Source organism: Molothrus aeneus, chromosome 1, assembly GCF_037042795.1.
Source record: "Molothrus aeneus isolate 106 chromosome 1, BPBGC_Maene_1.0, whole genome shotgun sequence".
Taxonomy (NCBI): domain Eukaryota; kingdom Metazoa; phylum Chordata; class Aves; order Passeriformes; family Icteridae; genus Molothrus; species Molothrus aeneus.
The window spans coordinates 60610765-60625553 of NC_089646.1; the positions used below are offsets into that span (position 1 = coordinate 60610765).

Consider the following 14789-nt stretch of genomic DNA (forward strand, 5'->3'; position numbering starts at 1 on the left):
TTGGCATAGTCTGTGTTAGGTGGACAGGGCTTTCAGTCATGAATGCCCTGTTCTTCCCATGTTACTGCATAGTTTCCTGAGCACAGATAGAAATCTGTAGTGGAACTTGGTAGGAGAGGGGATCAGGAGCTCTTGAAATAGATGCCTTCCAAAGTAACAGGAAAAAGATATTGAAGACCTTAGAAATAAAAAGAAATTTATTTCTTTCCAGAAATTATGTATTTCATCTATTATAGCACTTCATATTTTGTTAGTTTTATATAAGCTGTGATTTAGAAGCTACTTTGCTGTTTTCCTTGGTGGTTTGTTTGTTCTAGTTTTTTTTGGGGTTTTGTTTTTTTTTGCTTGGTTGGGTTTTTTAAAAAATTTAGTTGCTCATCATTGTATGGTGTGTGCTGTACTTTATTGGGTTTCATATCTGGAAATGCAACATATATTTAGCGAGTTTAGATTAACATAGCTTCCAGTGCTCTGAACGCACCTAACTGATTGTTAAGGTTCATTATAATAAGCATTTTTATATTTTTCAGACTCTACACTGTAGATGGAAAACTTGTTCAGAACGGGTCAGACTTGGAGAATGGGCAAATTTATGTTGCAGTGGGTAGAGAAAAGTTTAAGAAATTGCCATATGGTGATCTGCTGTCCAAAGCTACAATGAGAAGGCCACAGGGGTAAGTTCTAAAGGTGTGTGATGCACTCCTGTGTGTTTGTGTGTGTCAATAGTAAAGTACAAAATTATTATTCCAAGAATGATGCATGAGTTAGTGTGGATGCAAAACTTCATTGTCAGCTTCTGAGAAAGCTGAGATAAAAATAACAAAAGCAGAAATGGAAATTCAGGAGACCAGTTCATCTCATAAGCATTCCCTTGATCATGTATCAAAAAATTAGCATCTGAGAAAAATTAATCCAAGTCAAAGTAATCCTAATTTTTTTTTCCTTGGGATACAAATGTGTACAGCTGAATCAGCAGTTTAGGTCTACTCTTGGTTAGTAATGTTTTATGAAAGATATACTCCCTTAAGATTGTTTTATGTTCGGGTCTATTTTTTGTAGGCTAGAACAATCACATAATAGAGTCCTAAACTGGGTGTCTGTAAGGAGAAACTTGTGCTTTTTCTACCTTTGGAAAACATGAGAATTTAGAACCATTTCATTGAAATAAGAGGAAAGAAATGGAAATTGTAAGGAGAATTCACATAGTAATTCACTGGATACTGCTCTGCAAGGTTTTGGTATATTAAAGTATGCATTGTGGGGTAATGCACTTGTTGAATAAGTTAATTATTATGCATTTAAACATAGTCTAGTAAACAGAACAAGTGATGCTTAGTGAAAACACATAGTGAAAAAAGCAATTATCTCTGTTGCCATAGCCATCTTGGTGTTATCTGCCTTGATTATAGATACATAGTGTCTGTGCCAGTGACAGGGTACACAATTCTAATATATGGCTTATTCCTGCAGTTCCAAAACCTCTGTACTACCTCCAAATGTGGGATCTCGAAAGTCTAAAGGCAGCGTAAGTATCAAATTTCTAATTCAGCTAAAATATGGCAGATAGAAAACCCCTGTCCTTTGGGTTTTAATTAAATCTGAAGAGAAAAAATTCACAGCCACATGGTGGCATGCTTATTAAAGCCTGATGAATCTGTAGCTATTTGCAGTGTCAATTAGAAGAGATCTGAGAAAATATTGTTGTGCTAAGGGCTGCTTTGTTTTTGATAAAAGCTTCCATAGCAAAGACCAGCTGCTGGGTTGAGGTCTTTCCTATAAATATGATCATTTGTGTATTTATTTATTTATTCATTCAAATTATATACCTTAAGGAAAAACACAGAACCTTTCACAAAATGTTTTGCAGAAAGCTGTGTTTCTGAACTCTGAGTCTGGAAAAGGTCCTAAACCAGTTTGCAATTTGATGTTTTATTCTAGGCAACCACTACATAGAGAGCTTGATCCTTCACTGCTTTGTATCCTGTTTAGCTATTTGTATGTGTACAAAATGAGTCAGGGAACCATTAAGGCTGGAAAAGACCCCCAAGGTCATCGAGTTCAATCTTTGACCTATCACCACCGTGTCAAGTAAACCATAGCACCAAGTGCCATGTTTAGTTGTTTCCTAAACCCTTTCAGGAATGGTGACTCCACTGTTTCTCTGGGCAGCTGTTCCAATGCTTAATCACTGATTCAGTGAAGGAATTCTTCCTTATGTCCAACCTGAACCACCCTGGCATATCTTGAGGCCCTTTCTTCTTGTCCTGTTTCTTGTTGACTGGGAGAAGAGCCTAACCCCACATTGCTACAAGAAGAGTCCGCTGTGGATTTAATTTTAGTTCCAAAACAGAATATAAGTATCTGTTTTCACCAGTTCTCCACAAGTGCAGTTTGCTGTACAAGTACAAGACAGCAGGGAATCAGACTCACAGTCTGTCATTATAATTGTGGTAGTTGATCATGTCCTTTCACTCTTTACAAAACAAAAAAAACCAAGTCTCTGGAGCCACTAAAAAGAAGTAAGCAATAAAACATACAAGTTTGTGTTCACATTCCACTGAATGTGTTACTGCCCTGTGAAGGCTGTCATTCTCCTCCAGCTTCTCTTGACACAGAATAATGCCCAGGTCTCTTTTACACGGACAGTGATTTATTAACCAGTCATATTAATGTGTTATATCTTGTGGCTGTCCACACATATAGGTGAGAGATAGCTGCATATAAAATGCATGTATGCATAGATTCATCTAGCTATTCTTTTCATTCAATGAAACATTATTTTCTTATAATAAATATGTGATTTTTCTCCTGGAAGCTGTTGAAAATTTAATTGGTCAAATCATACAGTAAGTTCATAAAATAGTTATACTTCTCTGGATAATTTAAGGTATCACTTAAATTTACTAATTGTAAATTACTATAGTTCTTTAACACCTGATACCAGTCCTTACTGAAATTTAAGAAAATAAGCTTTTTAATTTGCACCACTGATAATTATGTCCTCTTCTTTTTAGGGAAATGATAGGCAGTCTAAGTCTACAATTGGAGCTGGTGCCCAGGGAGAACACAGTTCCTCGCCTCAGCTTCCCAAAAGAAAAGACAAAAAAAGCCAGAATCCAGAGAGTTCTGTGTCCAGACGACACTTTTCTAACCACTCTACAAAAGTAAAACAGACAGTAAAAGCTTCCCCAGGAATCCTTCAGGATAATGGTCAGTACTAAGATAAACACTGTTGTAGCAAAGTGGCTTTTGGTCTTCAGTTAAACCAGTGAAATAGTAGAATAACATGTTTGAATAGTTAGTGAATTGTCCATTTACTCTGCGAAACTGGAATTGCCAAAGTTCTTTCTGCTTAGGAAATGCACCTGTGCATCGCCACTACATTCCTAGCTTCATTTACAGAGCACAAGAGGCATTGTATGAATTTTATTATACCTTGGAAGTTAAGCTCATATGGTTCTATCATTATGCTTTTGGTAAAGGTAAATAAATATGTTTTCACCATTTTCCCACTTTTCTGCCCTGCAATAAGGTGAAGAAAAGGAGCTAGTGTTCTGCAATGAGGTGAAGGACCCCTTGCTGTCCCTGAAAATCCCTGATTACCTGCCTGGTTCTGTGTAAAAAAACAACTAGAGCCTGGGGGAGGAACAGAAGAAGCAGTTACAGAAGCTCCAGTTAGCTGGTAGCTAACTAATCCTGCAGCAGAGCTGCTGGGGGCCCTTTTGAAATTTGCCCTTCTCTGTGCTGTAACAGCAGTGGCAGCAGTTTGCAAATTTAGGCAAAAACATCCTCTTTGAGAAACTGTTATCTTATAGTGTGATATTCCCTTTCTCCCTATTTCTTTAAAGAGCTAAAATATATATAAAAATTTTATATGTATGTATGTATGTACAGCCATATTTGATAGATAGAACATATATAGGGAAATATTTATGTCTCTATGTAATGCTGTTGCTACTCCACCTGCTGACAGAATTGGTTGGAAAGCCTCTAAGTTTATTGAAGGACTGTTTGCTTCTCGCTTCCGCTTTTCTGTGCTTTGTGGGTCTTGTGTAACTAGGAGAAGCTGTTCAAGGCAGTGGATTGTGTGGTATGAGCTCAAGTGTACTTTTGGAGAAGCTCTGTGATCCTCTATTTTACCTCCATATATAAAGACCTGTTAGTAAAAGTGGGAATGGACAGTTGTAGCCAGGTGTGGTTCAATCTCTTCTCTGAGGTAAGAAGTAACAGGACAAAAGGAAATGGCCTCAAGTTGCACCAGGGGAGGTATAGATTGGCTATTAGAAAAAATTTCATCACAGAAAGGATTGTAAAACATTGAACCTGCTGTCCAGGGAAGTGGTGGGGTCACTATCCCTGGAAATATTCAAAAAAAGTAAGGATATCATACTAGAGAACAAAGTTTGACGGTGAACATGGTGGTGGTACTGGGTTGACAGTTAGACTTGATGATCTTAAAGGTCTTTTCCAACCTTAATTATCCTATGATTCTAACTCTTGAGAAATTAAAGACTTTTCACTCACCTCTGACTCAGTCACTCAGTGGAGTGTGGGAGCTCCACTGTAGTCAGAACTTTGGTAGCTTGTAGGGAAGTGGTTAAAAGAAAAGGTCCTACAATGACTCCGAATGGTCACCTCCTGCAAAGCTATTGTCTTTTGTGCATTCTGTTCTGGTCACACCTCAAGATGGAGTGACCTGAAGCTCAGGCCAGGCGGCCTGTAGGAGCTGTGAGCCATGCTGCTGTAGGAGTATCCCTTGCCCAGCCAACCCTCATTGTCAAAGACTGCCCTTGACAGAAAGCCAGCATTGCAGAAGTCCTCATTATACCATGGTCCTTGTCATTTATCTATCTCATATAATACAGAGGGAAGCCTTTTATCCCATCCAGATGCATGAAGTGTAAAGTAGCTTATCAACAAATCATCAGCATGTTCCACCATCTTGTTTGCTTGGGTATAATAAGATTGATAATTTCATAATAATGAATATGAAAAATTCCTTTGATACCCTCCATTCTGTCCCAGTGCTGTACCATCATGCTAGTCAGGAGTAATCCATCATCAATTTGTGTGTAATCTGGAACAGGAACACTGGAAAAGCAGTTACAGAGCCCTGAAATAGTAGCTTTGGCATTAGTATACCTGCTTTTAGTGACAACTAACAGTCCACATACCAATTTCATTCCTGTCAGTAGATGCTTAAAACGATTTGATGTTGAATAAATTTTCTCATTCTTTTCAGGCCACTTTTTGGGCCTGAATGATCAAATATTCCCATCAGGCAGTTGCCAAATGTCTCCTTTAAAAATATTGTATCCTAAAGTATTTTCTCCCTGTTCTGTGATTGCAAGAGTGTGTGAGGTCCATTGTCTCTCCCCAGGTAAACATAAACAGACTTTGGCAGTACAACATAAATTGCTTTGTTCATTAAAGTCTGGTGCATGGGCCCTATTTCTTTTAAAACTTATGTCTAATTTCTCAGCATCCATTGGGGTGTTTAGTGAAATTTGAGGCCCTCTATCAATCACATATTTCAAAGGATGTTTTCTAGGCCTACTGGTAAGTAAATTGATAGGCTATAATGCACCAGGTGATAAAGCCTAAAGTTCTTCCAGCACTTAGTGAGCTTTTTTATTTTTCTTTTCCTCTCCTCAAATGGTTGCAGGTATGTTTTTTTCTGTGAAAGCTTTTGTTTTTTTCACGTGTCCCCCTTGCACTCTTTTCACTAAGTGTTCTCTGGTTGTTGCCTGAGAGCTGCATGGGGAGTACCTAAAGCTATTGCTGTCCTCCACAGCTCATTTTGCTTCAGGGGTGTTTTGATCCTTCTTCTGTCTCAGGCAAGGTATGTTTAAAAGTCCTCACCTGGCACTCAGGAAGTCTTTGCACTTGAGTTTTTGGGCCCCTCTGAAAGGCCCAAGTTTGTTCTCCAGGATGGAGTTTCCCAGCCCATTTCCCTAGCATGGTTTACTGTGTCATGAAAGAGTCTTGCCCAAGAGGAAAGGTCATCTTGGGGATCTTGTAATGCTTCACTATACATTACATCTCCTCTTTGTCTTGTCTTTCTCTTCTCTATTTGGTCTTGTCACCCTACTGAAAACATTTTAAAGTTATAGGGGCTTCTTTCAATAGAGGTCTTAACATACTAGGATTGACTTCTGCGGAGATTGGGATGTATCCGTTTAAGTGTCCATACATTGCCTTGTAATAGTGGTAAATATTTCATGACATGACCATGTGAGTATAGAAGCTGGTCCTGCTCTTTCCATAACCTCTGTTCCTCCTGCCCAATATGCAACCCTGAGGATTATTGAATGGGGTTGATTGATAGGCTCAGTCCTAAGTTTAATAAGACTCCTGGCTTCCAGTATCTAGCCTTATAGAATGATTTTATCTAGCATTCAAAGACTACTGAACTCTAGGTGGACATATTTTAACGGATTGTTCCTTATGATACAGTGAATAGTTGTCTAAATTAAGGGGATGGCGTGTGCAAATTTCAGCATATGGAAGACGTAAATTACATGTTTTGGTCCTTTTCTCATGTAGAAATTTAGGTTGTAGTAGAGAAAGGAGAGAGGTTGAAAGAAGAGTTTATTAAGGCTCTGGGAGACCAAGCACGCCTTTTAATGGAAATAAAATTAAAAATATGCCAACCTTGTAATATTCAGGAAAATTTAATAAAATCAATGAAATAGTTATACTTCTGCCTTTCCCTACTTGAATGTTTATGCCTCTGTATGTAATATCTGTTTTATCAAGTTGAATTATATCAGTGGCAATATCGATGAAAATGATGTCATGGAGTCAATATTTTACCATATGACCTCCTTTCTTTGCAGAATTTCTTAGTATTCTATCTTCTATTCTATCCTACTCCTTCTCATCTTCAGCCCTGAATTATCTGGCAAAGTGATTTTCATCAGGAAAGGACAGCCCATGAAAATTGAGAATTTTTGCAGTAAAATATCTCTTATGATTAATTTTTTCCCCAGGAGGATTTTCCTAGATCCCCCAGTAACATCGCAGGGAAAAGGAGTCTCCCTCTTCTCTTCTAGTTGGCAAAAATGGACAGACAGTGCATTTTTCACTGATCCATACCTTCACTTCCATCCAGCAATATTCTACTTGCTTCTGAGAGACTTACTCTCAACAAATCCTCAGTCTCTGACTCCCCTGGTTTTCATCCATATTTTTCCTGTATGTTTGCCACTTGCAAGTCATCCCAGGGAGTAGTTCTGACCATGTTTTTTTTTTTCTGAGCTCCTTGAGGTCCTTTGAACACTTCAGTCTTAATTATGGGTATCATTTTTTATTCTAGAACTGCTTCCTTTTTAGATGAGGACCTAGAGGTTCAGTCATTTCATCAGAGACTTATTCTCCCTCATCAGCATTTTCATCAGGGTTTTCCTAAATACCACCACTTCAATCCTCAGGTGATACTATTAATTTTTGGATTTTTCTAACAGCTGGGGGACTGGTGAGTTTTAATGTCAGCACTGATTTTTTCCCCCAAGGTTTTTTGCTTTCCTTTGGATTCTTTTAACTGTTGTTTTACCTTGTCATTTTGATACCATAAAGACAATTTTTCTTTCCTTTATTTACTATCTCAGATGCTTAGTTTGTTTCATAATTTGTTCTCTTTATTGCCATGCAGCCTTTAAGCATAGCCTGCACAACTGTAGTGTGCTTAGTACTAAAATTAGTGTGACAGTGTTCACAGGGGTTCTTGGATGAGGCAAGAGACAAGAATGTTGACTCCATGTTCAGAAGGCTTGATTTATTATTTTATGATATATATATATTACATTATAACTATACTAAAAAGAAATAGAAGAAAAGGTTTCCTCAGAAGCTAGCTAAGAATAGAATAGAATAGAAAAGAATGATAACAAAAGGCAGCTCTCTCGGACTCTGTCCGAGATAGCTCCGTCTTGATTGGTCATTAATTATAAACATTCAAGATGGCCCAATCAAAAATCCCTTTGTTGCATTCCACAGCAGCAGATAACCATTGTTTACATTTTTTTTCTGAGGCCTCAGCTTCTCAGAAAGGAAAATCCTAAAGAAAGGATTTTTAGTGAAAAAGATGTCTGCGACATGGAAGTGTGTTGAGAACTCAACAGAGCAAAGAATATTGGTTTGGGGTTTTTTTTATTTTTTATTTTAATCATTCATTACAAGTTAATGTGAATGCTGTGCTACAGCTGTGGAACAAGAATCTTTAATTTAGTTAAAAGGAAAGAAAGTTAACAGGAAAGAAAGCCAACAGGCAAACTGGACAAATCGTGTTAAAAAACAAAGAGCTGTTTCATTTTTAACAAAACAAAAACATCCACTGAAGTTAATGTTTAAAGATACTGGGCCTCTGGGTTTCAGAATACAAATAAGTGGGCACGGCTTCCTCTGGCAGTGAGACATGCTGTGTGCATACTTGTACTTACCCTGTGCCTGTATGCTTTGTTTGCACGTTTGCTCAGGACCTCTCATACTTCCCTTCGGGTTTGGAAGGACTTATGCTGCTGGGACATTATGCTGGGATTCAAAGGACAGGCAAAGGGTATATTCCCTTTTCTGGGGGCACTGCTTCACCTGTTTTTTCAGTACCTCTTCATACACTGGAGAGCTGCATTAACATCCAGTGCAGCTTGAAAGGGCAGAATACAGGCTGTTCAAGCTTCTCCTCATGTGTGTGCTTTTAGTGCTCTGAAAGTCTCCCTGTCAGCAGAGAATCTCCCTTACTCTGTCCTGGTTTGTCACCTTGTCTCAGGGTGAGACAGACCCCCACAGTGGCTGTGTGACTAGTGGGGCTGCTGATGAAAATACCTTACAAGCTGGTATTCAGATTGGTTTGTTCTCTCAAATGACAGTGAAATTAGAAATCTAGTTTAGACCGGGTGCTGAAGTACTGGATATATGAAGTAGGTGTGTAATTGATGCCTTGCTGCCTTGAATGATGACATTTTCAGGTTCATTTTAGAGTGAGGAGTCTTATTCTGAAATGGAGATTTACTCTTCATGGAGAACCAGAAGTCAGCTCTAGGAACACAGTGATAATGGTGACTCTCAAGTGCTGTTTTGATCAGTACAGCTCCACTGTCTATTCTGAAGGCTCATTGCAGTTCCTAAATTAGCTTTGCTTTTATTCCGAAACAGTCCTTCAAACTCAAAGGCTTTGGATTGAGTAAGGGAAGCATTTGTCACTATCTTGGGAAATTTATTTAATTTTTATTGTAATTTTATTTTTTCCTGATGGACAGTGGAAAAGACTTTTGGCATTTTAGCTGGCTGCATTTGGCTGTCACTGATAAGTGATTAATTAATTTTAATCTGAAACCAATAAACTGCACAGTGACTTTACACATGCATATTTTGGGGTGTATGGAAATAGATAAAAAGAAAATGTTCATAGTAGCAAATGTATCCTGTATTCTTTGCTGTCCTTTCCCCTGCCAATTTAGCATTGCATGGATTCTTCTCTTGAGTGCTAGACTGTTTGAAAGTGATTGTTTCCTGGGTCTTAATTCTTCTTCTGAAGAATTATGCACACAGTGTTAAGTCTTAACCTAATCTTCCAATTGAGTTTAGTTGGGCTAGCTGTATATTTACTTTGAATTTACTTTTTTTATACACTGAGAATTTCACCAGCATGCAATTTATATTACAACTGATCCATGTCATAATCCTCTTAAATCAAGATGATTAAAGAATTTCTTAGAGTTGAAAGCTCTTTGTGCAAGACTTACATTCACCCCTTCTCAGGGCAAATTGAGTAGATTATGAGCTGATGCTTTGGTGTTTGTAACCTGTAAAGCACACTATTAATGTTATGATCAGGCTTCCACTGCACTCATAGAAGCCTTAATAACATTGAATATATGGTATGCAACAGTAATTGCAATTAGAAATGTGAGGTTTAGAGCTTAGACTAGTGCATCTGGTTCAGCAGAATTTGGGTTTATGAAAGTGACACCAAAGGTATATTTAATTATCAGCAGCTTGTTTTGAGGTTTAAAAAAGAATAAAAAAAGATGGGAAACCACCAAACCCCCCCCGAACCTATTAATTTATTGGTCTGTGTCATATTGTGTAAAGAGTATGTGTAGGAAGTTGATCAGGAGAGAAGCAAATTCAGAAGTGTAGCAGAAAATTCTTGGAGGTGAGAGTCCTCATTTAAAGCCTATTCCATTAAAATGCAGTAGTTTAATTGTGGTCACATGGCTTGTGAAGTAACTCCCTACATAAACTATAAAAGAAGTTCTAGAGCTAATAGACTGTGGAGTTTGAGTTTTTTCTGTGATTTGGAGAAGTCATAGAGTGGACATGGGCTGACCAATTCCACAGTTTTTCAGATCTATTTTTGAGTATTATGAGGTCTTAGAAGTTAGCTGTCATCTCAGTTTCCTGGGTTTGTTAATGGCTAAAAAAAAGGAAGAAAAAGGCCAACCCTTGTAAATAAGGAAAGCTGCACAGAACCCCAGGTATTGCTGTCCTGCTCTGAATTAGTTTCAGTAAAATTATGAACTTGCCAAAGAGTACAAACCTGGGCTGCTGAATATCCACTCTGCATTGTGAGCTGAAACTGTTGTCTGTGTTTTCCTGCTGACAATTTTTAAGATTAAAAACCTATCTGCCATTAAAACACAGACCATATCATTCTGGTATTGTCAAAGCAGATGAAAAGACTGCTGAAGAAAGAGAGAGCTTCTCATTTGCAGAGATTTTACAAGACCTGCGGGCTTATTCCTTGCATAGTAGGAAACAAATCTGTATGAAGAAATGAGAACCCTTTTTTGCTGTAGCTGTGTATTGTTACAGTGCTGGATCATGGTAGCCAGAGCATTCTAATGCCAGTGTGGAACTAAGATGATCTTGCAGCCACTTTATTAAAACACACGAGTTTCTTTGAATTTGCTTTTAGGGAAGTGAATACTTCACAAAATGTTAAATAGGAAAATACATACTTATCAGCAGGAAAGCATGTTGCTTAATTCCTAGCAGGAGGGTGTAAAAGTTTGGAATGATGGGACCAGGACAGACATTTCAGGGCTTTTGTGTCCAGTCGGCTCTGCCCAGACACGTGTAGGATGGTTCTGGGGCCGCCCGCGCTTCAAAGGACGAGTCTGGACTCTTCAGTTTTTTGGTCTTCAGATTGTTTATTGTTTCTTATCTACAGAATTTTCTTTCTGCCCAGCAGAGGTCTGACCTGCAAGGCAGCCAAGGGCACTCTGACCACCCATGGGGCAGTCGTGTCTTTTTATACTAAAAACTATGTACATCATATTTACCTTTATTTCCCAATACCTTTCACCCATATTAGCAAGTGCACCTTCACCATGGACCAATCCCCAAGTGCCAACATCACCACAGAAAATGGATGACAAGAAGAAGAAAGAAGAAGGATGAGACACGCCCTGATCCCTCCATCTTGTCTCCATAACCCCCCGTACCAAAACCCTAAAATCTATATTTCACCCTGTAAATACATCATTCCTGCACCATTCATTCCCAAGTGACTCTCATGTCCTCAAACATGTGGCACATCCCTAGAGGGATCAAAGTCAAGCCACCAGACGCTCCTGGCAACATTCCAGGATTTCCGAGCCCCCCAAGGGTTCTCTTGGTAACTCTGGACATCCAGAGTGATGTGCTGAGTTCCCACACTTGCATTTTTTTAGTGACAGTTTAGCCCCTAGCACACAACTGTACTCAAGAGAAGGCTAAGTTATGTAACAGGCATGGAATTTAAAAAAATGTGGCTGAATGAGAACTGCTTTCTTAATTTAAAAATGCAAATGGGCTTCCTTCATTATTATAATTTAAATCAATTAATAAATTGGATGATTAGAAATATGGAGAGGAAGTGGGATGAAGGGCCAAAACATGGAGAGGGAAGAAAAAACCCTTGTATTATGACAGTCAGTCCTTTATTTTTGTAGCTGTTGATGTATAATGATGACTGAACTATGGCAGCTTTTCCTTTGCTCCAGCATTACCATATTTCCTATCAGTAAGGGAGAGTGCTGTATACAAGGGCAACCTCTAGAAGCACCTTTTGCAGTTTCTGTTGAGGTAAACAGATGTCAGCATTCTCTAATAGCATTATATTATATTACAGATTTAAAATTTTCAAAAGAGAGGGAGCAATTGCTTAAAAACTTGAGGCTGCAATAGTATCAAGGGAAGAAAAATATGTACTTTTTAATATTTTCAACAGTTTCATATGTATATTGCTAGCAGGTTCTTTTCAGTTCCATTGCATTTTGATGACAGAAGTCACAGGCATGAAGACACATGCAGAACTATCATGAAGGCAGTGGCTCCTTGTTGGAAATGGGTCTTGTTCAACAGACATGCTTTTAAATTAAATAAACCCCAAAACACACACAAAACAAGAATATAAAATATACAATATATATAAAAATATATTGTATGCAGGCATAAACAGATGTCCTCCTTTTTCCTCACAGCAAACTATTCAATTTTATGAGCCACTTTTTTATTTTTTACATTTTATTTTTAATTTTACTTACTGCTTTTATGATGCAGCCTCTGTTGTAAGTCACATTAAGTTTTTTTATAGTCATATTAACTTCCTTCCTTACCTATAGGGCTTGCACATAGTAAATGCCTCAGATTTCCACAAAATATTCAGGGCAGATTATTATTACAATGACTTTTAAAATTTCTACTACTAAATTTCAATCAGTTTAAAATTTGAAATGCATTAATATCTCTATAATTTTTTAATTTTTGCTGCAATAAATGTTTCATAGTTAAGGATGTTTACAAAAGGAGCTTAAATAAAAGCTATTTATTCCTGTGCTTAATTATTTTAAAAGTACAGATTTCTTATCAGCTAGTTTAATATATAATTTAATTGGTATTTAATAAAGTCATATAACCTTGTTTATCAAAGTGTAGAAAAAGAATTCCAGCTGAAATACTGAATGGCATCAAACAGAAAATGATCTTTCCATTTTAGCCAGGACTTGCTTGCTTATACATGCACCAATTTGTGGTTTCTTTCTCTACATACTGAACTGAAGGCACAATACACTGAACACTTCTGTGTTGAGACAACTACTAAAATGTGACCAGTGAAATGTTGCTAGTTGAAATCTTTTGGGGCATTTATAAATTTGCTCTTGCTGGTAACTAACCTGTTCTGTACCTATCAGGAGATTAGGAAGTAAAAAAGATCTAGAAAATAGCTGGAAAATTCTCCTGAATGGGCAGCAGAATCTCTTTCACACAAATGAATTCTCCAGGGCTGCAAAGCCAGGAAGAGCTGGCATGGGTAAGGGCCAGGACAGAGTAGGTAACTCTCAAAATGAAGATCTTTGATTATTAAGAGTCATTGTGCAAGTCATTAGGAAGTCTTAAAATTGTCTTAAATTGACTCTTAAATTGAATGAATTGTTTTTATTAGTTCATTTGCAACAAAGAGCTGAAAAGCTTTGCAGGAATACAGTAGCACCTTCTATCTTTGGTGAAAGCAGCTGACTACTGAGCTGCTTACTTTGAGATAGACCTTGGCCAAGTACAAACTCAGAAACCTCACCCCCTGTTTACCAGTCATTATCCTTTCCAAGGTTCTCATCCAAACCTGACCACAGTGCCTTTCTCTCACCTGTAGCCTCTGGACCTGATTACCAAAGACTAAGTGTAGTGGTAACATCCTGCTCCTGTAATTTCACTGCCTTTTTCAGCTGGAAATTTCTCTTGTTCTTACTATTTGTGTGGCTTCCTTGCTCCTAGCTGTAGAGGTTGGCCATAAAGTAGGTGCCAGTGTTTCAACACCTGTATCATTTCAATTTACTTGGGGGAGGTTGAGTTGGTCCACGACTTTTTTGAGGCAGTAGTTACCTTTCCTTGGCAAGGCTGTTACCAGGCTACAAATGTTCCCTTTTCTGGTAACCCTGACAAGACTTCAAGGAATTCAGAGCTTTAAGCCATCTGGATCCTCCTGAGATTTCATCACTCTTTCTCTCTGTGGGATTATGGAGCTGGAAAAGAGGCAGGATAGAGCACAACTCTTGAAGATACTCCATAGGAAAGCACTTATGGTTGCAGTTTTTGTTCATCTCTTCAGCATGAAACCAAAAAATCCTGTAAGAACTCTTTCCACTCTCCGGAGTCTTAATAAGTATTGCTTGTTGAAGAAATAAATATGAACAAAAAATCAGTAAAAATACCTGCCTGAAAACAAGGAGCATTTTTTCATTGCTGTTTTTTTTTGCTGCACTTCTGTGTATGTGGTAACATTGGAATACAGACATTCAATACCAGGTAGTAGTCCAACAGCATTCCTCTTTGCAGGCTTTCCTGAAGGAAGATTCTTTTAGGAAGCTTAAATTGGCTTGGATACCTGCTGACTTGGTTTATTCCCCCCCTCTCATTCTTTCAAGCTTCTACTCTTCTACTCCCTAAAAGCCATTTTTCTGCCTTCCAGTCAGTGCATTGGACCCTGTTGCTTCCCTTTTTCTCACCAGTATTTCCTCATCTTTCTATTTTCTCTTATACAGTTCCTCATTCCACATGTTTTTTCTAACATCACTGTGCCTTCATCATCTCCATCATCTCTATCCTCCAGCCTCTGCATATTCTCTCTCCACCAGGATGCTCCGTTTGAATGATCTGTTTTTTGCCCTTCTGCAGGTTCTTCTTCCCCCTTTTTACCTAAATTGCTGAATATGACCCTGCTTTAAGATAATCAGAAATAACAGGAGATGTTTTGGTTACCTAGTTCTCTCTATTTAGGGTATAAAAAATAGTGGTGATTTTTGGCT

At 38.1% G+C, this 14789-nt stretch overlaps 1 protein-coding gene across 1 annotated transcript in view; it reads left to right on the forward strand.

Annotated features, from left to right (window-relative positions):
- DCDC2 (doublecortin domain containing 2) overlaps window positions 1–14789 on the forward strand; it is a 54623-nt gene that overhangs the window by 22008 nt on the left and 17826 nt on the right. Inside the window, exons 7-9 of the mRNA XM_066545061.1 lie at window positions 531–674; window positions 1471–1525; window positions 3015–3210. Coding sequence (XP_066401158.1) covers window positions 531–674; window positions 1471–1525; window positions 3015–3210 — 395 coding nt within the window. The remainder of the gene's footprint in view (window positions 1–530; window positions 675–1470; window positions 1526–3014; window positions 3211–14789) is intronic.